The 26626-nt window shown below is 41.8% G+C and overlaps 2 protein-coding genes across 5 annotated transcripts in view; one reads left to right on the top strand and one right to left on the bottom strand.

The window, feature by feature from the left end:
* Nucleotides 1-1175: 1175 nt before the first annotated feature.
* On the top strand, nt 1176-22833 carry LOC148454102 (serine/threonine-protein kinase PLK2-like). 4 transcript variants are annotated; one of them, XM_088461317.1, is made up of 15 exons: nt 1176-1350; nt 1870-1977; nt 2674-2790; nt 4065-4194; nt 9221-9308; nt 9393-9488; nt 15240-15405; nt 15780-15918; nt 16649-16734; nt 16822-16921; nt 18280-18360; nt 20048-20210; nt 20293-20422; nt 21634-21744; nt 22176-22833. In XM_088461317.1, exons 1-15 carry the CDS (start codon nt 1252-1254, stop codon nt 22365-22367), a joined length of 1806 nt encoding a protein of 601 aa, XP_088317443.1. In that variant the 5' UTR covers nt 1176-1251; the 3' UTR covers nt 22368-22833. The 4 variants fall into 4 exon arrangements, with proteins under 4 accessions (XP_088317443.1, XP_088317442.1, XP_088317441.1 ...); XM_088461316.1 differs by having other exon boundaries at nt 15207-15405; nt 20051-20210; XM_088461315.1 differs by having other exon boundaries at nt 15207-15405.
* LOC148454101 (uncharacterized) overlaps nt 16392-26626 on the bottom strand; it is a 70249-nt gene continuing 60014 nt past the window's right edge. The window contains exons 6-7 of the transcript XR_015874844.1: nt 17626-17879; nt 16392-16811 (exon numbers count right to left, since the gene is read on the bottom strand). The gene's annotated coding sequence lies outside the window, so the exon portion shown is untranslated. The remainder of the gene's footprint in view (nt 16812-17625; nt 17880-26626) is intronic.

Genomic DNA, 26626 nt, shown 5'->3' with positions numbered 1-26626 from the left:
TTGGCTGGTACCTTATCACCATTCACTTTATCTCCTAACAAAGCTTAGTGAATAGAACCCTTGGGATGTAATCAATGCTAGCCAGAACAGAGCAGTCTTCACACACTGACCAATCACAGCGAAGGTGCTCTGTATTATTAGATGCTGACAAGCTTTTTTTATGGTGTTTATGTTTGTGCTTTTATTTAACAGTATACATTACTTATTGCAGACATATCTATCCATCGTCAGGTGTGCACGGGCGGTCGGCAGCCGCGAGGAGGGGGGCGGGACATGTCCCCCGCCCACCGGGACACGCCCCCTGGTCGCTGGGACCTATGGGCAGGCACAGATGATGGTTGTTCAGTGTGTACGAACAACCATCATCTGCAGATATAGCTGTATAGTGTGTACCCACCTTTAGATTAAAACAGCTATACAGTTATGAACATACAAAGCTGGACATTTTGTCTGCTAACTCAGTGCCTGATTCAGTAAGGATCGCAGTTGCTAATACGCGCGCAATCAGCCGATTAATTAGCCCTGCACATGCGTATACATCGCATTGCATGTGCACGAACCAGCCGCTGCGATCAGGACTGCGATCGCAGAGGCTACGCAGACCCATGGCAGAGTGACTGACAGGAAGTGCCGTTTGTGGGTGGTGACAGGGGGGGGGATGTTCGGGTGAATGCAGGCATATCTGGCATAAATTATTCTGATACCATATGCAGCCTGAGGACTCATAGCGTGTGCTGAAGTAAGCAATTCCTGAGTGAGGTCTGACCTGCCTTAACTGTGTGTATGGATCTGATATTACTCGATGGTACCGATTGTTTCACTATGTTGTCAAAGTATACGGATGTGAGTAAGGGGAAGTGGGCGTCTTTATGTTAGGCTGCGATAGCAATGCGAATGCAAACATTTACATATCACCGCTGATATTAGCAACTGCGTTGCGTGCGTAGATGCAGAATAGCGATCCATGCTGAATCAGGTCCTCAGTTGATTACTGGACAGTTACTATAATAGATGTCATCATTAACCATAAAGATGCCAGACACTGGCTTCCTATGTATCTTCATTATTTCTTCCACATCTCCCCTCCCTCCTGTCCTCCCTCCTCTATTCTCTCCTCCCATCTCTTGAGTTCTGTGTCCCAGCTGAGTTCCTCCAATGAGAGAGCACTACTGCTTTGGTGGCCGGATGTTTGCCCTTTGCCTGTGATTTTGGAGCCTAGTAGGTGGATTCCTGATTGGAAATGATCAGAGCATGGAGATGTCCAGCAGCCTGCATACAGAGAGAACACAATGTCTCATTGAAGATCCACAATCTGGAAGACTGTACAAGAGAGGAAAGCTCCTAGGGAAGGTAAGATGATTTCATTCAGGTTTATGACAGAAAATATAATTTGCATCTAGTATGTATAACAAGAAATTATGTTATATACAAGGACACTGTTACCTATACTTAGCTTTAAGTAGAACCCATAGAGGTCTGTCTTTAGTAGACTATATGTGATTCACCTGTCTGTACATAATATTTCCCCGTCCCTCTTTGTATATATATGAAAGTGTATTTTAAATTGTATTTCTAAAGCATTTCCTTATTTTCTTTGTTTATTTAGCACTTTACATGAATTGTGCTGATGTCGGTTATATTACATTCCTTTAGAGGGTGTATGTTGAGTTTATATGATTGCTATAACATGATAGATTGCTATAAAATGTAAATTACAGCTTTGGAAGAGCAGCTCAGCAGAGAATCAGGTTCTGCAATGGGTTAGTGCCGGCTGTGAGATGCCTTTGCCGTGTGTCACTGGCTTGATGTCAGGTGCGTATTAGCATGTGCCATTAGTGACAACACTAATACTATTTCATGTCTTCTCAGGGCACTTTTGGGAGGTGCTACAAATGCACCGATGTATCCAGCAGACAAGTGTTTGCAGTGAAGATGATCTCGCACACAAGAAAATGTATGATACAGCAAAGAGGAGGGGTGAGCACTAATACCAGCATGCCTTAACTACTTCATGTCCAATCCCCTTCAGCTTGTCTTGTCGCTTATTACATTATATTTATTGTCCCTTTATACACCATTGTACAAGACACGTGCATACTGAAATGTTACACTCATTGCAGTGCACATAGGGCTAGATTCAGAGATGTGCGGTACAGGCACAGCCGCTGCGTCTTTGTATGCAGTAGCTGTGCTAAATATGCAAAAGCCGCAGGAGGAGTATTAAGTAAAAATACGCATACTGCAGACTTTCTGATCCGCTAATGCGTCCGAAGATCAACTACGTGACTTCAGGTTACTAGGATGTCCGGCAAAATCACGCTGCAGGGGCCTGTGAAGCTGCATCCAAGGACGCAGCCACTGGCTTTGGCATGCCCAGAAAATGGGCCAGACACCCCCCCTACTTTCTGTAACGCTCCCTATAGCCATCCCCAATGTCACAGGGCCAGATCTGCACCATGCGCAGTGCGGCTCATGCACAGATAAAAAAAAAACATTGGAGATTTACATAAACATTGAATTTACATCAATCTCTGAATCAGCCCCATATGTAATGCATGCATTTTTGATAGGTGGCTTTGTGAAGATCTAATATATACTGTAGTAACATGACATGCCGTCTGCCCTGTGTCTATGCTACCGTTCAGTCATTACAGCTCTGTGTTTTGTAAACAGGTTGAAAAAGAGATTGAACTACACAGCCAGTTGAAACATAGAAACATTGTGAGGTTTTATCACCATTTTCAAGACCAGAAATATATGTACCTGGTACTGGAGTACTGCAGACACAAGGTTTGATGCATTCCTCTAATGTAACTGTAAGGGATGGTGGGCACTAACAGCTTAAGGCCCCCATACACGGTGAGATTTGCAAACCATCCATCTCGTTTGCGATTTCCCTTGAATTCCTGAACTCTCCCGGTCAAACGATATTGTGCCCACACACGGAACATTTGTACATATCACCAAACAATATAGATGAGTCGTAAATGACTGCAGATTGTAAATGATATATCGTTTGTAGCCAACAACTTCACGAAGTTGGAATTTAAATAATGGGAGGAAAAGTGATAACATATTGTCCATCGCATTGTTCATTATACACACACACAAAACAATGTGTGAAAATCATGAAAGATAGGTCGATATCTTTATGCAGGTTCAGTTGATCAGGGACGACGATGTACGACGTCGGGGGTGCGCATCGGCATCGTGATCATCCCCACTCACAGCACTTTTTACACGATTGGTCATTCCAATCGATCAAAAATGGCCAAATCGTGTAAAAAATTGCACCATGTAAGGGGACCTTTAGAATGTAAAGCCACATACTGTGAAATTGGTATAATATGGTATGGTCTAATAAAGTGTGCGAGATGTATCAATACAATGTTGCATAACATTTCTCTGATATCTGCTGCCGTGTCCCGATAGCTAACATCATCATTTGGTGCCATCAGCGGCCACCTGCACATAAGCAGCCCGATGGCTGTATACGCGCATTACAACTGCTGTGTCTGGAACCCAGAAGTAAAGACTTTGCCAGGACAGCAATATACCGGAGGAGCTGTCCTAGCAACTACTGTATATATTGATACATACCAGAGCGAGTGCCGGTTAGTCGACGATCATTGATGGAAATTATCTAATTTTATATACGATCTTTGATACATCTCGCCCACCATCACAGGGCATTATCTCTAACATAGCTTAGCTCCTGGGGGACCTATATATCAAGTCCCTTTTGCCTAAAATAGTTGAAATGATGATCTCTGTATGATTTAGGTATCTGGGCTATTTAACATAAGCCTATAGCAAGACAAAGCTAAAAGACTGCAGGTCTGGCCTTTATTTATCAAGCTCCTAAAAGCATAGCTTTTCAGTGGTTGTCGAAATTGGCTAATGCCATCTTCAAATGTATGTAAAATGTACATTATGTACATACATATGTATAATATACTGTTGATATGAAATTGAAACACCTATAGTGCATATGCAACTACAGATCATCTGAATACACCAATGTTTATTGTTGACACTGATACGCTTTTGTTACTCTTCTGCAGTCTCTTGCTCACATCCTCAGGGTACGTAAACTGCTGACAGAGCCAGAGGTGCGGTACTACATGAAGCAAATATTACAAGGGGTACAGTTCTTACACCAGCAAGGCATTATCCACAGGGACCTGAAACTAAGTGAGTAACATATCTTATTGTGACTATATATTACCAGCTCAATGTTACCTGTAGCCATTCTCATAGTGTGGTGGTGTATAATTCAGCAAAGCATGAATTTATTTTGTAAGCCAAAGCAAAAAGGTCACGTAGTGTCTCCCTAGAATATTCAGTCACAGTCTGGCTCCAGAAATAGGCCATTCCACACACAGCCTTAGTAAACCTGGCACTTCCTCACATACTCTGCATGTAATAAAACTCAGAAGTATTCCCATAATCCTCCTCTTTATACCTCTGTAATATATGGCATGTCATCCTTTTACATAACACAGCCTCATTCATTAACAGTACATGTAAAGCTCACATGCCGGGCGTTCCCCAGATCCCTACTCTTATACAGTCATTGTAAATCTGGCAGAGGTAAGTGAAACACGTTATGATTTTTGGTAAAATGGAACTTTATATAATATTACAATTTCTTTTAATAGAAAAATAAAATATACTGTTTCTAGATATTGTATGAAACAAGTTTGCAGCATATCTAGAATACATTTTTTAACAGATTAGAACCACATTTACCTCAGTACTTTACTGTATGCCTAATAAAACAACACAGCAGTGAGCTACAGGTGTATTCATGCAGACAATAAGACACGAGAGCCTCTTCAGTGTATGTACAGCTACATGTATATTGTATCATCCTCAAGAGCAGTTTCTATCACTGCACACCTCCCAACAATTTAATATCCTAAGGAGGGACAGGTTGCGCACCGAAGGTGAGCGCGGACGAAAGGGGCGCGGTTTGCACAAAAGTGGTGGATCCAATGGAAAACGGGACGGAGCCTCGCAGCTTCCCCCTTTTTCGTCACTTTGGAGGCATGTCCAGCACTCTCCGAGATGCTGTGCAGCCCCCAGGCAGTCCATACACATGAGAACAGATGCCGTGCGCATGCGCACAGCATCTGTTCTCCTCCTGCACACCCGCTGCTCTGCTATGCAGAGCTGCGGTTTGTGCTCTCCCCAACTCCCCCTCCACCACGGGCACTGCGGCCCGCGGGTGGGACAGCGGGACAGTCCCAGAAAAACGGGACAGTTGGGAGGTATGTCACTGCGTTACAAACATAACCCTCTGTGCTTTAGTATAGATGTTACCCACGTGGACACCACACAACATAACAGCACCAATTGTTCCCCATTGGTTTCGCTGAGGGGTATATTTACTAAAGTGAGAGTTTATAGAATGGTTGCTATGGGCAACAGCTCCAAGCAACCAATCAGATTCTAGCTATTCTCTTTTAGAAGGTGCTAGATAAATGAGTAGAATCTGATAGGTTGCTATGGGCAACAATTCTATTTCTATAAACCCACACTTTAGCAAATATACCCCTTATTGTGTGGACTAGTACTAGAACAGTGCCTTGTGAGACTTCAATTCAACATTGTAAAAAAATAGAAACAATTATACCTTCCATATAGAGGTACTAACCAAGGACCAATAATTACTTTTTGATGTCTCAAAAATGTTTCAAAACATTGTACAGATCATGGCTACTTGTTAAGGGATCGGTTATGCACTTTACTCTATTAGCTAATTACAGATCAGTAAGGAAACACTCAGGCGCTTGTTATCAGTATAATGTCCAGTTTGTTTCATCACTGACTAAAGGCCCCCATACATCAGAGATTGATTGCAGCAATCGTGCAATTTGCAATCGATTGTGTATAAAAATATTTCCCGTTTTCAATCGATTGTGGCAATTCCGCAATCTGCAATCGATTGAAAAAGGGAAAGATTTTTATACACAATCGATTGCAAGTTGCACGATTGCTGCAATCATTCTCTGATGTATGGGGGCCTTAATCTCTGTCCTTTCCCACTGCTGCCCTCACTTCACATTTTCTACTGTGAGGAACCATTCTGGAATCAGCTCAAAAGTATAGATAATTATTTAGTCATAAATTATTTATTCATATTTATATTGTATTATAAATGTCCCATATATAGTCATATACTATATATTTATTAAAAAAAATGGAATAGCTTGTCAATGCTCGCGCTGTTTTTATATAGCTATTTTTCTTAGCATCTCGAGCCTTCATTCTATTTTTGGTTATTTTATAAGTTACTCATCTGAGCTTAATGCTGCATACACACGTAAAGATTTCTGTTCAACCATCCAACTAGTTGATTGGTTGGAATGAAAATCTGGTAACGTATGAGAGTAACTGATAATCAGCAATTTGCTCCTAAATGCCAGAAAACAGATGAAAATTGTCGTCACACAAGTTTGTGAAATGTTTGATCTAAACAATTTGTTCAAACAACAGTTTTTGTCCATTTTCTGGCGTTTGGGAGCAAATTGCTGATTGTCATTTGCTGTCATACCTTACCAGATTTTCATTCCAACCAATCAACTAGTTGGATGGTTGGACAGAAAATCTTTACATGTGTACCCAGCTAAAGATCTGTTAATGGAGACATGCCTTTATTGATACATGCATTTATGTTTTTAATAAATTAGCCCATTGCATTCTATTAGTTAATACAAAATAAGCCCATTGAATTGTTTTATGGAATTCAGATTCATTTACTCAAAATGTATTTGGAAATGACCAGGCTAGACACATACTGTATCTTCCTCATGTACCGCCATGTTGGCATGTCTGTTACTGCTGTGTTAAACATTATAAATGATACACAATGTTGATGCCGGTGTTGCTCTAAATAACAAACAGTGATGGGATGTGCTAGAAATAAACCCTTTTCTGCAGTCCTCTCACCCTGCCAGTGACCCTCCACCACTTTGTGCTCACACCAGACAGGTCACAGATTATACTAGTTACAAATGTAACACTCAGACAGTTACTTAGCATGGCCGTTCCTGGCAGGAGCCTCAGAGGAACACATGGCATCTATTCTAGTGATGTCCAATTCCTCTGTCTGCAGACCAAGTTCGAGGAGCAGCTTCTGTTCTGCAATCTGTTTGCAAACACGTAATGTACAGACATGCAAGCACCAATACCATGCTTTAGTGACATTTTTAACACAAATTTTGGGCACATACACAAGAAAATTCACATATCTATACAGTAACACAAACAGTGTCTATGAAATACAGTCACACTCATTTGGAATTTTTCCCATTTTGTTACATGCTGGAATGATGAAAAGTGACACAACAAGTACCCATTCTTCCATTCTCCATTAACATTCGGGCTCTTGGCTGCACAGTTTAATTGAATAGTATTGTTCCATTTTACTTTTACAGAACAAACAGTATTACACCTCTGCTGGGCATATTAAGGGGCACCTGTTGCCTACACACAGGGGGTCTCATTTATAAAATGCACTAGAGGGTTTTAGGAGAGCATGCAATATTGTATGGTTGCCCGTGAAGCACTGCTGACCGGACGACATGGTGTGTGATCGTGGGTGTGCGCAGATAGTCTGTACACACTTCGCGATCCGCACGATCCATCATTCCGATCCACGATGAAATGATAGAACGTTCAATGGATTGCATAGTGTGTACCCAGCTTTACTCTATTCCCAAATCTGAATCGGCCCATAGTTGTATGTCTTAACGATACTGACTTTGAACCTCTATACACTCCTGCCTATACCTTCTAATATCCTGCCTATAAACCTCTAAGGTTGACGCAATTTGCGTACGCAGTCATACAGTAAATAAAGACTAGACCTTGAACCTGTGTTTCCAAAGCACAAAGTATTATTCAAGTAAAAGTACAGTCAGTTACACGCTATGATCTAAGTACAATTTAGCGCAAAGAAATTATACAGACCCAAGTACAGTTATACATACGCAGCGCTCTGGACCAGATCCTGGCATCAGCAAGAAACCCCCGTCTATCAGCATTTAGCAAGAAGACTCCCGACTGAGGTCACAACACACACACATTTATACCCTCACAGAAACAGACAACATAAAAGAGAGGCTTGTCGCTGATGCCATTGGTTCCCAAGGGGGATGCATCTGGTACAGAGCATTTAACAGGTTGATTCAAATAGACACAGTCCAGCCTCTAACAACTGGTTGCCTCTGTTTCCCGCCTCATGCACATCCTAACAGTTGGTCATATAATGTACATTTCTGTGTTTTAAGTCTCTGCGGTCCATAAGTTGCGAATGCATGTTGCGATCTTCCCACCGACGATACCGGGAAGCTGTGGAGAGGGTGCAGATCAGTATAATACCAAGCACGGCATACTTATCATGTATTAAACCTGAGCTACTAAATAACCTTTATTTCACAGCAATTATAATAAATGAACAAACTTTAGTCTTATACTTTAAAGCTTATGGAACCTTGTATGTAAATATGTAATGTGTAAGTATGCAGGGTTTGATAGAAAGACGCTAGTTAACTTGGGGTAGATGCGTGCGCATGAAGCTAACAAACAGCGTTTTCATACAGGATCTTATGCATTCGCTAATGTGCGACTAGTTAACAGCGCAATTGTGCGTATTATGTGTGTATGAGAAATGGTGTAAGATGCAATCGCATGATGCTATTAGTAACACCGCCATATGTACTTAAGTGTGAGTTTAGCTAAAATGGCGCTGGGTGGCCATTCGCAAAATGGCGTCTTGCGATCTCATTTTCAAGATGGCGTCTTGCGGCCAGTCGCAAAATGGCGTTGTTACGATCTAATTTTTAAGCTGATCTTGTCTCAGCCAATTATCCAGCTTCAACAGTCTGCAAGCTATGTTGGCCTACTCTCATGTTTTTGTTTTACTACTTTAATACTATTGTCTTGTACTCCCTTCCCTCCCTCCTTCCTTTCTTTCCCTGGTTGTTTGTTCCCCTTTCAGTACTTTCTGGTCAATGATAACTACCTTGTATTGCACGTGGTTTCAGTGATTTCAGCTGCTGCATTGAAAAATGTTCTAAATAAAAATTTATTGTTTAAAAAATAAATAAATCTCATGCACGTATAGGGATTATGATATATTATGCATGCATTATCCACAACTGAGGTACCCAATTCTGGGATTCAGGGTTTACAGTTCATTATCTCGTTGTAGGTAATTTTTTCATTGCCAAGAACATGGTTGTAAAAATTGGGGACCTGGGATTGGCAACAACTGTGGAGCAGTGTGAAAAGATCCCAGGGTAAGGATACCGTCCATGTTATCTAACTGCTGAAGCATGCTTGTGAATTTCTGCATCCTCTGACAGATGTGTTTTTCACCCCAGCGTCATATGTGGCACCCCAAACTACCTATCTCCTGAAGTTCTGGCCAAGGATGGTCACTCTTTCAAATCAGACATCTGGGCTCTTGGATGCATAATGTAAGAGATGTATGAAAAAGTACTGAGATTTCTGTTTCCTTTCCCTGTACTACAAGTGTCAAGGAAGCAACATAGCATTAAAATACATGACATAGTCAGCATGATAATACCATTAGAATAGTAGGTTCTGCTCACGCCAGGCCCACAATCCAAGTATTTATATCATTCTATAATTCTCTGGCAGCTCTACAAACTTTGAGAGAGCCATCCTATTTATGTATACAGATCTGAAAAACGGCAGCATATAGTCTATCATGTGCCATCATAAGCCATCCAGGGACGAACAATTCAGTTTTTGTAATAAATACTGTTTGTTGATTTAGTCATATGGATGTGACCTTGTAGGGTCAAGAATCTTCATTCCCAATGTACATATCTGAAATTCAGAGGATTAATTGTTGTAAATATACAACCAAGGGCAGGAACAAGGCCAGACCTCTTTTGGGACATAAAGGAAGATGCATCAAACTTTCTAATCAGGACAGGTGAAAAGTTACCCATAGCAACCAACCAGATTCCATAGAATTTCATAGAATGTAATAGATAAAATGATATATACGGTTGATTGCTATGGACAACATCACCGCTTTTCTCTCTTAGAAGGTTTGATACATCTCATAACATCAAATATAGAGGGAATTCAATCAGACTTGTTATTTTAACAGGTATGAAAAAGGGTGGAAGCCGCTGGCTTTAACGCCCTGGGCGGGATGTAGTTTTAATTCCGACAGCCTGGATGTTGGCACTTAGAATGCCGGCGCCGGAAGCCCAACACCTGTCAGAATCCCAGCGCCCACATCCCAACGGTAAATACTGGGGTTAGGGGGAGGGTTAGGGTTAGGCACTAGGAGGAGGGCTAGGGTTAGGTACTAAAGGGGGAGAGTTAGGGGTAGGCACTAGGAGGGGAGGGTTAGGATTAGGAATAGGGAGAGGGGGACAGTTAGGATAAATATCAACATGTGTCGGTATCCTCCTAACCCCATCTAGATACTGGCGTTGGGATTCTGACCACTGTCATCTGGTTCCCAACCCCCCGGATCTATTCAATTAGAGACAATTTTCCATACAAGACACTTTTTAACACCCATTAAATTAACGCGTCAATGGGCGTTCACTCATATTAATGGGCGTTAACACATAGGATCCGTGATGAATTCGTGGACCTATACGTTAACAGGGTCTTAGCACCCCATAACATGGAATTTACAGAGGATTTCTTTTTGGGTCTAATCAGACCCCCCCCCCCAAAAAAAAGCCCAGTTAAGTGCAGCCTGCAGGCTGCCTTCGGGGCTAATTAAATAGCCTTGGGGGATCAATTAGCCCTGCAGTAAATTACCGCAGGTAATTGAATTCCCCAATAATCTAGAAGTCAGTTTTGGAGGCTGTCCCATAGACAGTGAGGAATCCAGGAGTAAACATAGTTTAGTTGTAAGTACTGTTATATATATCCGATTGTTTGTTCAATGGAAAGCTAGAATAAAGTTGAATCTAATCTACAGATACCCATTCCCTCCAAATATATACAGGAAATGATTGTACTGTATGTTATGCAGTAAGGTGGTCTGAGGGGAGACCTGGAAATACTGATTCATGCTTTTGTATTGTCCCTCAAATACAATTTGTTGGTCATGGATAGAACATGACTTAAAGGCCTGGGGGAACAGTAACATTGACAAGACATCTGAAAGATCCACAACAACCAAACAACCAGATGTTGTCTTTCTCTCTCTATAAGCTGTACAATAAGAATGTAAATTATGTGACTGAGTGCTATGGGTTACAGCACACCTTTTCATACATGTCTCCATTGTCACAATCGTGGGATTCTGAGGCTGTGTTCCTGGGCTGGGCCTTGGACCTGGATTACTCAACTCAGGTGCTCTCTGGAGGAGACTTGGTTTTCTGAAGTTTCTCTGCATGAGAGGATACAGAAGACTGGTGGAGAGTTTGGTTCAACTCGGAGACTGCTTGATGCAACTGAGCAGCTGCTAGGTGAAGGGTGGCAGTACGGACTGCTTGGAGCAGGCGAGAAGCCGTGAGGGGCGAGGTGACAGTACGGACTGCTTGGAGAGGCTGAGAAGCAGTGAGGGGCAAGGTGGCAGTACGGACTGCTTGGTGCGGCTGAGAAGCTGTGAGGTGGTAGCGTGGAAGTTACTTGGTGCGGCTAGGCAGCCGTATGGAGATGGTGGTAGCGTGGACGCTACTTGGAGCGGCGGGGTAGCATTATGGTGACAGTGGTAGCTTGGACGCTACTTGGAGCGGCTGAGTAGCCGTAAGGTGACGGTGGTAGCTCGGATGCTACTTGGAGTGGCTGGGTAGCCGTAAGGTGACGGTGGTAGCTCGGACGCTACTTGGAGCGGCTGGGTAGCCGTAAGGTGACGGTGGTAGCTCGGATGCTACTTGGAGCTGAATATTATTACATTTTATTTATAGGGCGCCACAAGAGGTCCGCAGCGCCGTACATACAGTAAAGGGTACACAGAACATTACATTACAATACAGTAACCAACTTATAAACAAAGCACAAGTAACAATTAGCAACACAATTCTACATACACAATACAGCTGGGAAGGTGAAGGCTGTCATAGAAGTGCTAGAGAAGAAGGCTGTGAGACAGTGGGGAGGAGGACCCTGCTCCTAGGAGCTTACAATCTAGGGGAGAGGGGAGATAGACAGATGACATGAGGCAAGAGTGTGTAGAGGGGGACCTGAGTGCAGGAAGTAGGCGAGGTAGAGATGGCTGATGCAGGAGGGGCAGAGACTTGGTGACGGTTATGTAGTGCAAGGGTATGCTTTGATGAACAGGTGGGTTTTCAGTGGATAGCAACAAAACACCTATGGAGCACAGTGGGAAGGCTCACTTAGTAAACTAAGAAACTAGTTGCACTGGCAATTTGCTAATGGGACAGGAGGTCCCTTTATACCAGGTGCTGGATGCTGACTGGCCAGGTCCAGAGGGTGAGCTGCTCAATTGGTGGAGACAGCATCACGTGTTCAGGCCCAAGATGGCTGCGCCCATCTGTACTGGGAGTGCGGCAGGAGCGCTCATGGAAGAAAGCCCAGCTGAGGGAGACGGAGTGCAGGTGCCGGCGGGGAGTGGAGAAAACAGTGGCCACACGGGAGCAGGTGCAGAGAAGGCAGCGACCAGCCGGGGAGTCGGAGCGCCGCGGGACAGCGCCCGGACAGGTAAGCAGCGGGGCCTGATGCGGAGGTCCCCGTGGTGGCTTGTGACATCCATTATGTAACTGTGTGATTATACAGATTTTTGATGGTGCAATGTCTAAAAAGCCTTTGGGCTCTTTTTGCCCCTAAAGATCTACTTTTTTAATTAGTTAATTAATTCTACTGTGTTCCTTTGGATAAAACCACTATGCTTCACGAATGTCAACCAATCAGTTTCTTCTTCCTGCACTAACAACATAATGTTTGATGATGTCCTTTGTCTACTTGTAGCGCCAGGTAGCCAGCACTTACTATTAAATAGGATACCAACCAGCATATGAATATCCTATCCATAGACATTGTTCAAAGATCTTATTAGTCACATGGGCATTGAAAAAAAGGCCTATTGGAAGCCAAAATCTTATACTTTGTCCAAACTTAGGAGCATGTTCTCAAGGCTTCCCAAGAGCACAGTGTATTAAATGCTTAATGAGCGCTCCCATAGATATCTTTTATAGCTGCTGTAAAGCTTACTTAATGTTTTGGACAATCCGCATTAAATGACATTTCTTGTAGACTGACATTAGTCTATGGGCATGAATGCTTGCAAACAGCAGAGGGTTAACACTTATGAACATTTATGAATGGCTGAGCGTTACTGGTTATGAGAAGTGAGTAAAGCAGACTTTTGTTACAAGTGTGTGAGTGCAGGTCTAGTCACTTACAGTACATTAAGGGGTATATTTATAAAGATTTTAGAAATGGAGATGTTGCCCATAGCAACCAGATTCTACTTAACATTTAACTAGCACCTTCTAGAAGATAATAGGTAGAATCTGATTGGTTGCTATGGCCAACATCTCCCCTTCTAAAAGCATAACATTCAAATCATAACACCTTTGTGTCTAAAGTCTGTTTTGCAGTACCAAAATGCTATTTATTGTACAGAAAGTAGCCTTAGCCTTTGATAGGAATCAGGATCAGCACTCCTTAAAGCATGAAGATTAAACAAATAAAATAGAATGGTTTAATGAGTTGAAAACATCCACTTCTGCACTGCAAGTTTCCACACTTTGGGGCTGATACAGGGGTGTACGCAGCCACAACTGTGTGTATTGGCGCTGCTCATCTGCGACTTTATGTAAATACCACCACAAAGCCCTTTCCTGGTGTACATCCATGAGTATGAAGGTGCAAGGACTGAGACCCACTGTCCAGGTCCGTAGATTGGTGCATCTTTTACCATGGAAACTTGCACATTCGGTATGACAGGTGCAGGTTCTCCGTCTGAGTATGGCCGTCTACTTGAGCGCCTATGTGCGCAACCACTTTCACAACACTCCCATAACACGTCTATAAGATGGGCCATCTCCGTGCATGCGCTAAGCTACCGCCCAGGAACGCCCCACGACATTTCTGATACCATAGCTATTAGCAACAGCACCTTTGTGTGAACATTGGGCCTGATTCAGAGATGGACACTAATGTGATTGCAGCAGCGTTCTCATACGATTGCAGCTGTGAAAATATGCTAATGCACATCGAGCAGCCATCTTGGCCTTGTGGCAGGTCTGACCAGCTGCTGCCTTGGGAGCTCTTCAGACATGTAGAGCTGCGTATACACTCGCAGTGGATAATTTATGCACGCCCATGTAGCGGCGTTTACACGGACAGATGCCTGCGTTTCTCAGACCACCCCCCGTCACCACCCCCAAACGCTGACAGCCTGTCACTCACAGTGCGGCTTATACGCATGTGCGATAGCAAACAATCCCTCGATCTGCATGAAAATCGCATTAGCGTCCATCTCTGAATCAGGCCCAGTGTGTGTAACACAAGTACCATAGGAGATATCAGGGATATTCGCACACGCGCAGCATCAAAAGTTGCTCAGGTATGTGACCTTCAGCATTGCGTGTAGCTCTGAATCAGGACCTTTGTGATATATGAAATAAAGCATTCGGCATTCCCACTTATAGCTATATTTATGGAAATACAGTAGTAGCATCATATTTCATTCTCGTGGTGGCCTCACACTTGTGTGTTAGAAGTTGTGTACTTGTGCTGCTTACAAACCTCTTTAGCAGCATTGTCATGTGTTTGTGTGTGTTTTGGATCAGCTAGGGGACACATTGTTACTTCACACCGTACTTTAGTCATTTTTAACAGCTTTTTTTCTTTTACAGCTTGTGTTTGATAGGCTGCAGCATTTATAATTCATTTCAGTGGTCCTGGACCTTCAGCAGTTTTATCTGTTAGGGGAAAACACAACATATAACCTTAGTAAGCTATAGAAGCTTTGGAAACATTAGAGGTCCAGCAAATAGCATATGCCATAGACTGTAGTGATAGGGATGATCAATAGATATTTGCTGCTTTTTACTGACACTGCTGGTTACAAAACACAGATCTGACACCAACCCAATATGGGATTTGGTACACAGGTGACTTATGTTGTTTCTGTATAGAGTGCAGACTCTGCGAGGGGGTATGTGCTGTTGTACTTACACAATACTAAGCTATGGGAAGTTACAGCTCCACTCTCTCACATTCAGGTACACAATGCTGTGTGGATATTCTCCTTTCAGAGCCCAGTCACAGAAAGAGATGTATTACTTCATCCGAGAAGGATTCTTTCCTGTACCGTCTTACATATCATCTAATGGCAGAAGACTAATCATCTCTTTACTTGTGAGCTGCCCCACCAATAGGCCATTTATAGAGGACATCCTGGCTCATGATTTCTTCACCCAGGTATAGAACGGTCTCACTGGTGTACTGAGATAGGGGTATATTCATTAAAGTGGGGGTTTATACAAGTGGAGGTGTTGGCCATAGTAACCAATCAGATTCTAGCTATTATCTTCTAGAAGTTGCTAGCTAGATAAATGATAAATAGAATTTGATTGGTTGCTACAGTATGTGTAGCATCTCCTCTTGTATAAATCCGCACTTTAGTAAATATACCCCTTACAGTACATATTTGGAGGGCTGTCATAAGCAGCTACATGTAAATGCTGCACTGTGCAATGGGATGTATTTACGAAGTTGTATGTAACCTAATAGAACGCCATAGGACAAGCATAAAATGAGTCTTTTATCATCACTGAGTCTTTTCTTGTATTCAGGAAATCACTCCCGAGAAGCTCTCATCTACCACCTGCCACACAGCTCCCACCCTGTCACTTTCCATCCACCTCACCAGATTCTTCAGAAAGGCAGCTAAAGTTTTATATAGAGGAGTATTATACAGATCCTTATGCACAGGTATATAACTTGTCAGCTTCCAGCTATACATAGCTAAGCATACTAACTTCATCTTGTACAAATGCTTGTGCTATGCTAGAAATGTTAGTGCAACTGGCATTCTTTTTATAGCATACAGTGTTTATATTAATAGTACCTTTGTCCTCTCTGTATAATGAATAATAATGATCAATTCTAATATTTCCTCATAATTCACTTGGAGCATTATATAACAAACTTGCTCTTTTTTTGATGGAGGGGGCAACACTCCAAGAGGTGGGGGAAATAGTACAACAACCTGCAGTTGTCTGGTAATTAACCAATCAGATAAATAAACTACTGTAGTTCTTAGCCTATGTATGTGTTTGTCCTAAGCACAATTATATACTAAAAAATTCTCATCCGTTATAAGGTTGACTTAAAAAATACATATATTGTATAGTTATTCAGCTCTTAACATTTATGCACTACTGAAAAGTTATTAAAATGTATTAGAGTTTTATTGTATGGTTCAGGTCTCATTATCAAATGCTTTCTATAGATAACAATTGATACAGTGATATGTGCAGGTCATTAAATATATTATAGTAAGGAGGGAGCAAATATAATCAAACTAATGCATTCCCTGCTAATTAACAACATTGCTAAATATATCATAATAACATTATACAACGCCATAATATCACATTTGGATAAAACCATCCTTTGTGTTTGCCCTCATTAATCTCTATGTATCTGTATGTTTTCTCAGAGTTTCCAGAAGCAGGGGGACATAATAGCTCCATGATTGTCCCAACGCAGAGTCTGATGTCTCTCAGTACAGATAAGATGTGTGAGGTATGAAGAAGAGGGTAGCTGGAGACGGCATGTGCTACAGGCATAGTTTTCCACATTTGGAGAGACCTCTTGTCTGTCTTTTGTCAGGGAGAAAAAAAAGGAGATGTTACAACAAGACCTGGTCATGAATCTTTGTACATTCTCATGAAAGGAAGAATGAGCCACAGGAGCAGGTCGGCCTCCCAGAGTGAGCGCCAGTTTTACCAGTGGGATAATGCCAATAGTGCCTTGTATGACACCATGCTGGCTATATATACTTCATTATACAGAGTCACAGTTGTATCTCATCTCCTACTGTGCAAGTTACTGTAAGCAATGTGTAAGGTATCAGGTTTGGTTACAGAGAGAAATGTGCATATGTTTGTTCATTTTTAATAGAAAATTACTTTATTTACATAAAATGTATGAACAAGAGGCATAAAAATAGGCCAGTCAGAAATGTAATGCACCCACATATATATAGCATCCAGACATTAGAACACAATACACAACATACCATTTATGGTGTAAATACACATTACATCATATATTGCATTTTTCTGACAACACTGAAATCAAGAATGTTTCCTACTAAGCTGATTGTAAAGCTGAAATGGTATGTATCAAGTACCTAGATATCCAATCCTGCATAGCATCAATTATTCTCCTCATGTATTTCTAAGTGTCATGTTTTAAACCTTTCCCTACTATATTTTTGATAATCTAAGATTACAGCTGTTTGTTACTGCATTGCTTTCACCATCTTGCTTCTACCTATCATTTTATAGAATGTTCTTGATAACGCTACCTCACAGCTCATTGTGTGCATAGGGTGGTTTTGGTGAGAAGTGAAATAGATATAATGATGTAGGTTGGGCAGGCGAAAGCTAAGGGGAATATCAGTTTTCTTACCTTCCTTGGCTTGTCCTTTACTATAGTCTCCTATGTTATCAGTGTGAATAAGTCATCCTCTCAGCAGTACCCTTCTTAATCCATTAGGTACCATCTCTGTAGATGTGTCTGGCCAATCCACAGAGATTGCAGGGCATCTACCTTGGACAGTCCCCATTCTTATTATGACCATCCTCTTAGCAACTCCTTCATAGTGCTATGCTAATGTCCAGAGAGAAGCTCTGTGGCAAGTGCTGGAGGCCATTGGCTTCTACCTGACAATGACAGATTATTTATAATCAATTATTATTAGTACATGGATACAATCCTCATTTTCCATTATATGCATTCGTCATTCTGGTATGAGTTAGGTGTGTACCAAAGAAATAGCTCCTGAGCAGACTAAGATACAGTATCACATGATGGCTTTGAGATATGCTGCCTGCACCTTCAATAACACCTGCAATAAGTTTTGGTACAATCAACACTAGGAATAAGAATTGATCATGAACAATTAAGATTTTTTATTAAAGATCAATTGGAAAACAGATTACTTCCACCATGTCCACATTCAATTACATTTCCCATTTTGATAACTTTGTAGCATGCTACGTTTTAACACTTTGCTCTGTCAGAAGCTCAGGCTTTGCTCTATGTGCTATTCTTTTCTTGTAGTGCAGACAGAGACCGTCACGGAGAGAGTGGTGGAAGATGTCACACTTCTATTAGAGAACTGTCTCTGCAACATCATACCAGGTGAAAGCAAAATCGGATAACATAAAGTCAGGATGCTTGAAGGTTACTTAACCATGAACTGAATGTTGCACATTAAATTTGTAGCCCATAGCAGCTGGGATAGAGCCGTGTATTTGGACACTGCATGCTCCATTCACATTGTGTATTTCATTAACTACCAACAATTGCAGGTGTAAGTGCTGATTACTCACCGGCATCAATGGTGGGGTTTATTGCTGTAATTTCAGTGGATAACCCCCTCCCCCAAGCCATATTACCCCTGGTATATATTTATTATACACTGGACAAAAAAAAAAGTGATGCTGAAAGTAGAGTGCTTGGGGCCATACATAGCTTATAGCTTATAAGGGGCAGATGTATCAACCTTCTAAAGGGGACAGGTAGAGGAGTTGCTATTTAAAAATAAAAAGCAATAAAAACAACCATCTTCTAGCTGTCATGTTATAGAATGTATGTTGATTAATAATAGCTAGAAGCTGGATAATTGCTGCTGAGCAACTTCTCCACTTGTCCTCTTCAGAAGGTTTCAGTGCTCAGTTATTCAATACAATAGCACAACATGTGTTACATACATATCTCTTTTGAAGAATAAACAGAAAAAGTCAATATAAAGAAAAAGTGCTGAGACCCAGGCGCAACAGATAAGCTGCTCGGGGCTAAAACACAAAGGGTAACCCTGGACCCTTAAAAATGAGTGAATAATGTAGAAAAAATATTATGAAAGCCCTTAGCGCTAAAACGGGAATAAGGAAAGAGTACATATACTTCTCTTGTGGCATAATTTCTCTCAATAATAAAGAGGCGTTTCCAAACATAAAAGAGAAGACAATAATAATATAGTGTGATACTGTACGTAATAAATAGCTAATTCTAAAATCTAACAAATAAAGCAAATATTTTAAGAGATAAATCTGAGTAAGTTTTATCCCAGAATAATTAGCTCAAAAGAGAATATCATAAAAACGGATCAATTACTAATAAAACATTTTACAGACATATTCTGGATATTCAATACTAAAAACATGTGATAAAAGCTCAAACATAGAGCAGTAGTAGTACAAATAAAGTTCTAAATGGCCAAATAGGCCTTTGTACCAGATAGATGATATAAGTTCAGCGTTGTGTCACAGCCTTGAGGAAGAGCTATCGCTCACAATGCATCAGTGCTGATGCCAGCTACAGACTACTTCTCTCCTGATGGGCCTTTGCCATTTACACATAGTAAGTGAAGTCCGGCATCACTTCTAGTGCAAAACAATGCTGAACTTACATCACCCATCTGGTTGGAAGGCCTATTAGGCCATTTGCTTGTGTGTATTGTAATGTAACACTATCACTTTGGACCAGGGCGCTGTTTTATCACATTAGCGAAAAGTCTTTTGAACATTTTCAGTGGCCAATATATGCGCAATGGAGCCATGTGTGGCTTTTTCTGTCACAATGCCTGCTCATAAGATCAAACGCCAACACATCTTTGGGCACCAGGAAATGAGATTTCATAGAAAAGAAATTCATCCCTTGCACTATGCAAATGGGATTTTGTAAAGGGCTATAATAGGACATATTCCAACAAAGATTTGCTGCTTGAGCTGAGGTGGTGGTCTCATCCTCTGACCTGTAAAATAATATTAAATAATGAATATATTTATCTTCTTCTGCTAGTTTTGATTTCTCATTTTCCATCAAGCAGGTGAATTGGATCCCAGAGACCAGGTAACTTGCCCCATCCTGTGGGTGACCAAGTGGGTGGATTACTCTAATAAATATGGCTTTGGTTACCAGCTGTCAGACAACTGTACCGGAGTGCTTCTGAGTGACGGAACACACACTATTCTCACCCCCCATTTGCAGTAAGTATAACAATATACTGCCATTTTTTCTGACTTGGTTTCAGCGTGGCTAAGATGTATCCTTTCACTCTCTTTCTTTCAGAAAAGTTTGTTATTCTACTAGCTTATACGAGCACATTACATTCCCTGAATGGAGTCCGCCCTGCAAGTTGGATGTAAAGATGAAGATATTGAGGTTCTTCTCTGAGTACATGCAGGAAAATATCTTGGAGGTGAGGACTTAGCAGCCATAGGAGAAGCATGTTGTTTGTGTAACATTTTTATTTTATTCCACATTGTATGAGTAATGGTGCGTACACACGCAGTGATTTTTTTGGGCGATTGAACGATAATGATGTCGTTATCTTTCAATCGTCAAAAAAATCGTTCAGTTTCTGCCACAAAACGATGAACGATAACTTCCAATGCGCACTCCTGTTTGTAGTTATTGTTCATTGTCCGAATCTCCCGTCCAACCTGACAATAATGTCAGGTTGAACATGTTCGGGGATGAGGGAGGGAGCCTGGCACTGAACGAAAATCGTTCTTGATTTCGTTCAGTGTTTCTGCTCAGTGTCATTAACGACACTGAGCACACCCCTGCCGGGGACACACGGGACTATTTATTTCATGGAGCGAATCATCCCATGTGTATGCACCTTAACAAGTATATGTCAGTGATTATGTGAGAAGATCCAATACAATAGGTTTGTTAAACTGATGGCATGACACACCTAAACAAATGACCTCTATTTTTTACTCTGAAGTCTAATTCTATTCTGTATGTCAATTTGGAATCAGCAGAGGCTAGATACTTAATTAGAGTAGATATTAAGCTATTGACATAGCTATATCAATGCTGTCACCCTTTACATAACATGATAAATAGGGATGCCGTTTATAGACCGGCGGACTAAATGCCGCCGGTCTATATCCCGACACGAGAAGCCGGACGGGGAACTTCAGATAGGAGTCAACATACCGACGCCTATCTGAATCCCGACGCCGGAACGCCGAAGGATGACAGCCCGAACGAGGTAAGTCTGGGCGTCTTTAGCGTTAGCCGCGGTGTGGGGGTGTTAGGTTTTGGGGGGGAAGGTTAGGGTTAGGCACCGCCAGGGGTAGGTTAGAGTTAGACATTCCCTCGGGAGAGCTAGGTTTAGGGTGCGGGAAGGGGGGGTTAGGTTTAGGCACCCCCGGGGGGGGAGTTAGGATTAGGCACCATTCAGGAGTTTTAGGGTTAGGTGCCCCTAAGGGAGGGTTAGTGGGAGGAGAGGAGAGGACAGGGTACTCACCAGCCGGCGTCGGGATCTCCTGCTGCCGGGCTTCTCGTGACGAGATTTGAACCAGCGGCTAAACAGACTGATTCCGAAAAATGAATGGCTAAATGTCATGTCTACAGTCCCTTCCATAATACATATTAAACTGGAAACTCTGCTTACAGGGTGGAGATCTCCGTGCAGCACCAAGCCCCAACGTCAGGACTTTGTGCCTCCTGCACTTCCTGAAGACAGACCAGGCTCTGCTCATGTTATTCAGTAACAGGACATTACAGGTAAGTAGGTCTAGTCAATGCAGGTCATGAATATTTACACTGTTGCCTGGATGCCACTAGAATATAGCTATGAAATATAGGTCATTATTTTCCTTAGCGGAAACAAGTTCTTTATGCAATTCCCATACTATAGAAACAGAGTTTGACGGCAGATAAGAACCACTTGGCCCATCTAGTCTGCCCACTATACACAACATATCTGATGATTTTGATAGAATATTTAGATATGGGAAAATCAAGCTAGTTTTACAAAGTAGTCTACATAGGTTGATTTTGTGCCATTTTTTAAAAAACATATTGCATGTGGCTTTCTGGGAACCATATCAGATTCACAAGTAATAGCATCACTGGGATGTAGCGGTAGTACACAGGGCATTCAGTTATTATTTGCATATGACCCCTAATGCTATATCATTTATCTTCATTGGTAGGTGAATTTTTACCATGACCGCACAAAGATCATCTTAAGCAGAGGACAGCAGTGTTATCTACTGAGTTTCATTGACCAAGACAGACAGAGCTGTACAGTGCCCCTGTCAGCACTGCAAACCAGTTGTCCTCCACTCATAATACAGAGACTGGAATATGCCCTGAAAATGCTGCAAAGCCTGAAATGGGATTAGCCAATCCACAAAGACACATTTCTGACAGGTTTTATGGGACTGCCAAGTGTACACTGTAGTTACAATTTATAATAATACGGTAACCACTGAAAAGGAACAAGGCATGTTATGAATTGTGGGCACATGTAAGTGAATGTAGCACCTGTAAAGATTGTTGTCTGGTGGGAAAGTCATGATATAGCATTTCATTAAAGTTGTGTACTTGGTTAGCCGGGAGCGAGGCAGTAAGCCAGGTCAGGTTCTGTGCCAGATACAGTAGCTGTCAGGGTACAGAAATATCAATCTGGTAGTAGTGAGAAAAGATGCAGCACAGTCTGGTAATATGGAGGTTTAAATTTGCATCAAATGAGAAAAACAAGAGTTCTGGAGTACATTGTAGCAACTCAGATTTCATACTGGATCATCTTCTACTTTATACCAAAGAGATATTTTGTAATCAATAAAGGTCATTAATGAAAGTGCAAAACATTTGTCAATGCATAGTTTCTCATTGTGTGCAAATGTACCTGTTCATTCATATTCTGATTTTAAAACCATCCCTTTAATCAGTCTATCCCTACTTTAGCAGGTCCAATTGGACCAGCACCTGCTGGAAAGATATACAGTATGTGTCCGTTTGGAGAGTAGCTCCCACTTAACATATAATTCAATTGGAAAAGGCTTAGTCCGGCATTTGCACGCTAATTCTTGCTGGTAATACCCGCGTTAGATGTTGTTGAAAATCGGGAAATCAGTCTGTACCCCCAAAAAATGGAAACTAATATTGGATAACAGTATAAAGTCGGTAAGTGGCCAAAAGCAAAGTATTTGGGGTTCTTAAAATGTGTCAAAAAGTCTGCAAAGTAAATGCTCTAGATCAATTTGGGGTGCATAAAAATGCCTGTAAGTAGATGTTTGTGTCATTTTAAGCCACTTTTTAAAATTTGTTAAAAAACACCTGTAATTCCCACCTGCAAGATTATATACATCCATATAGTACCTGCTTATACCTGTCCTATATATTGTAACCCATTATTCTGCATTTTGCAGAATTTCACCCCAAAAATGACATGTCATTATTGGCCAAATTAAGTTAATTAAAAAGTGCTTCATTAATCATTAAGGAGATTATCAGAGTGGTTCTGAACCAAGTCGCCACATTTGTACCTTAAAATAGGGATTTTCCCCAACGTTTCACCTGCTCAGGTGGTTGCAAAAAAACTTGCGTTAAATCCAATGGAGAATAAACGCACATTAACTTGTGTGCTAATTGAATAGCTTAAAATTCACACCGCCCGTAAAAAGTAACATTTACATGTGTAAATGGGCTATTGCGGCTAATTGAATGTGCCCCTATGTGTACGTCTGGAGAGTAGAAAAGGCTGTGTGCCCACTACAGAATAGAAACATCTGTGCGCCCCCCTACAGAGCAAAGAACATTATATCACATTATCTAATCAGGGGCGTATATATAATGGGTGCTGGGCACACGGGCCCCTGGGTCCAGGGGGGCCCACACAGCACACCCTGCACCCAAATTTTTAATACTTACCTTTCCGGAGTCCCACGTCAATGCTATCAGCGCTGTAAAAATTGCCTGGAAAATTACGGCAGCGGCCATTTTCCTGCCGTTTTCCACATGCGCAGTAGAAAAATCACCAGGAAAATTTTCCCGGTGACCTGCACATGCGCAGTAGACTCTGGCGCCCAGAATCTACTGCTGCGGCACTGCACTTAGTGTGCTGCTGGCCGCCGGAGAGAGGTAGGGCCTAGGCGGAGACTGCACACAGGCCCCCTCCTCTCTTAAAACGCCCCTGTATCTAATGTCAATGATTTCTCTGCAGAATGGAATAACATACTAATACCCCTTTTACACCAGAGCAAAAACCTGGGTTTTTGCTGGGTCTACCCGGGTCGCAGCTCAGTGTAAAAGGGTCCCTGAAAAATAACCTGGGTCAAGTGACCCTGCAATCCAACCCAGGTAGCTACCAGGGTTGGACCCAGGATGGACCCAGGTAATGGTGCAGTGTAAACGGTGCAACCCGGGTTATCTGACCTGGATCATGCCTAAAATGAGCGGACTGGTGGTTGTGGAGCAGTCACCTCCCACTTTTTATGACCTCACAGGTTTAGCAGGGCAGACCTGAGTTCTGTGTGAACAGGGCTGACCTGGGAGTAACCCAGATCAAAGGTGCAGTGTAAATGGGTCTGACCTGGGTCTGACCAGGGTTGGAACCATGTCCAAAAACCCAGGTCGGACCTGGGTTTTTGGTGGAAAAGAGGTATAAGTTGTACTAATCGCAAAACTATGTACATACTCTGTACTTATCAAGGAACATCCTCACTATGCCCACCACCTTCTCACGTTAACCGGTGCAAACATCTTTGCAAGTGTTGCCATCTCAACCCACAAATCTTTACGCTTTGGCATCATTCTAGCTGCTGCTGTGTAAATAGAGCTGCACAGGACCAACAAAGATATTACACTGCATGTCAGCTATTTCGCTGCACACATGAGGCCCAATGGTGGAAGCACTTTGTGCACCAAACAATTTATTCATGAGGATGGAGTGAGTACATTTTAAGAAGCAATCCTTCATGTATGTATATAATGACATGCTTCAGTGATGGTACTGAATCCTAGTGAATTGATGGGTTGCAATTTGAATATTGCCACACAATAGCGAGCGACCACTGGGCATATGCAATAGGTGCACTCTAAAGGTGCCCACACACATACCGATATACTTACGATCTGACGATGTGTCCCATTTCCCTTGAAATTCTCCCCGGCAGCTCAGCACACGATCAGCACACGATATGCTGTCCAGTCTTCATCCGATCTCCTGCAGCGATACTTTTTTTATAGTGCATTGTGTCCTAGATTGTCCGATCTGCCATACTGCACAGCCAATCTGAAGATGCGATGTGTGACCTGCGGGGGGCGTGCATCGCATCATGATCGTGAGTGGGGACTCACGATTTGGGCATTTTTTACCCGGTCTGTCATTCCAATGTGTCGGAATCTGCTAGATTGGGAAAAAATCGCTGTGTGTTTGGGCACCTCAACAGAGTCATCATGATTAGTTTATATGTTAATTTTTTACTGTAAATAATGTTGTAAAGTGATACTTAAGTACAAATAATCTGCATAAATAGCTAGTTATTTAGTTTAATTAAGCAATAGAGCAGATGCAGCACACTAGTACGCGATGAATTTGTGATAAATCATTTAAGCCAGGTACAAACTAGACGATATATTGGACGATTCGTCGGTTTTGGGATGAATCGGAAGAACAAATCGTCCACATTGCGCGCTCCTGTGTGTTGTTCGACACATCCTCAGAAGATCTGACGGTCGCCACAATAGTGCTGGATGCGGCAGGAGAACGACATATCGGGCAGTAGTACACCAGATCGTGCAGTGCGTATGGACCACCCGATATATCATCGAATCGCATCTACTATCATTGGTTACGCACATAGTCTTGTGTGTACACAGTCCCAGCTTTAGAGTGTGAACAGATTGTGAATTACTGGCATCTGGTGACCTCCATTTACCAGCTGCTGCGGGAGGGATGATTAAAGCATATGTAATTAGCGGTACTCAGGACGACGGGGATAATACACAGGACTCCAAAGTTAACCTTGGAGTCCTATGTGTTATTATTATTCTCTTTCCCCTGAGTGCCACACCACACATATGCACGTACACACACACACGTATATGCACATACACACACACACATTGCTAATTCATTATCTGTCACAGATCTAGGCCACAAGTCAACTATAAAAAGCACAATTGAAAACAACAATGCAGATACTAGACAACATTTCAATTAATTCAATATAGTAAGTAATGATAACAATGGTTCTGCCAGGAAGTTTATAGATATCAATGCCTCCTGGCTTCCAACTCTATATATGCCATGCACACACCCATCCTATTCATTTTGTTGCAATTATACCTATACTATATAGTGTAAAATATATTACAGTATAAATACTACATACTAACAGGAATCACATGTCCATATAGAAACAGTTAATCATAAAGCTCATAGTAAGTATATTTATGTCTTGATCTGTTTCAGTCTTGATCTACAATGGGTTTGTAGATATAAATGCTGTTACACTATGTGGACACTATACTATTATTAACATATTTATTTTATAGCACCAGCATACTGAGAAGTGCATAATAAAACAAAGAAGTAAGAATGCTCTGCTCCTACCCAAGCTTAAAGTCTATGAGGCAGTATTTCATTACAGACTTA

This window comes from Taudactylus pleione, unplaced genomic scaffold, assembly GCF_031769625.1.
Source record: "Taudactylus pleione unplaced genomic scaffold, aTauple2 ptg001032l, whole genome shotgun sequence".
Classification (NCBI taxonomy): domain Eukaryota; kingdom Metazoa; phylum Chordata; class Amphibia; order Anura; family Myobatrachidae; genus Taudactylus; species Taudactylus pleione.
This window is presented reverse-complemented; position numbering and strand designations above follow the sequence as displayed.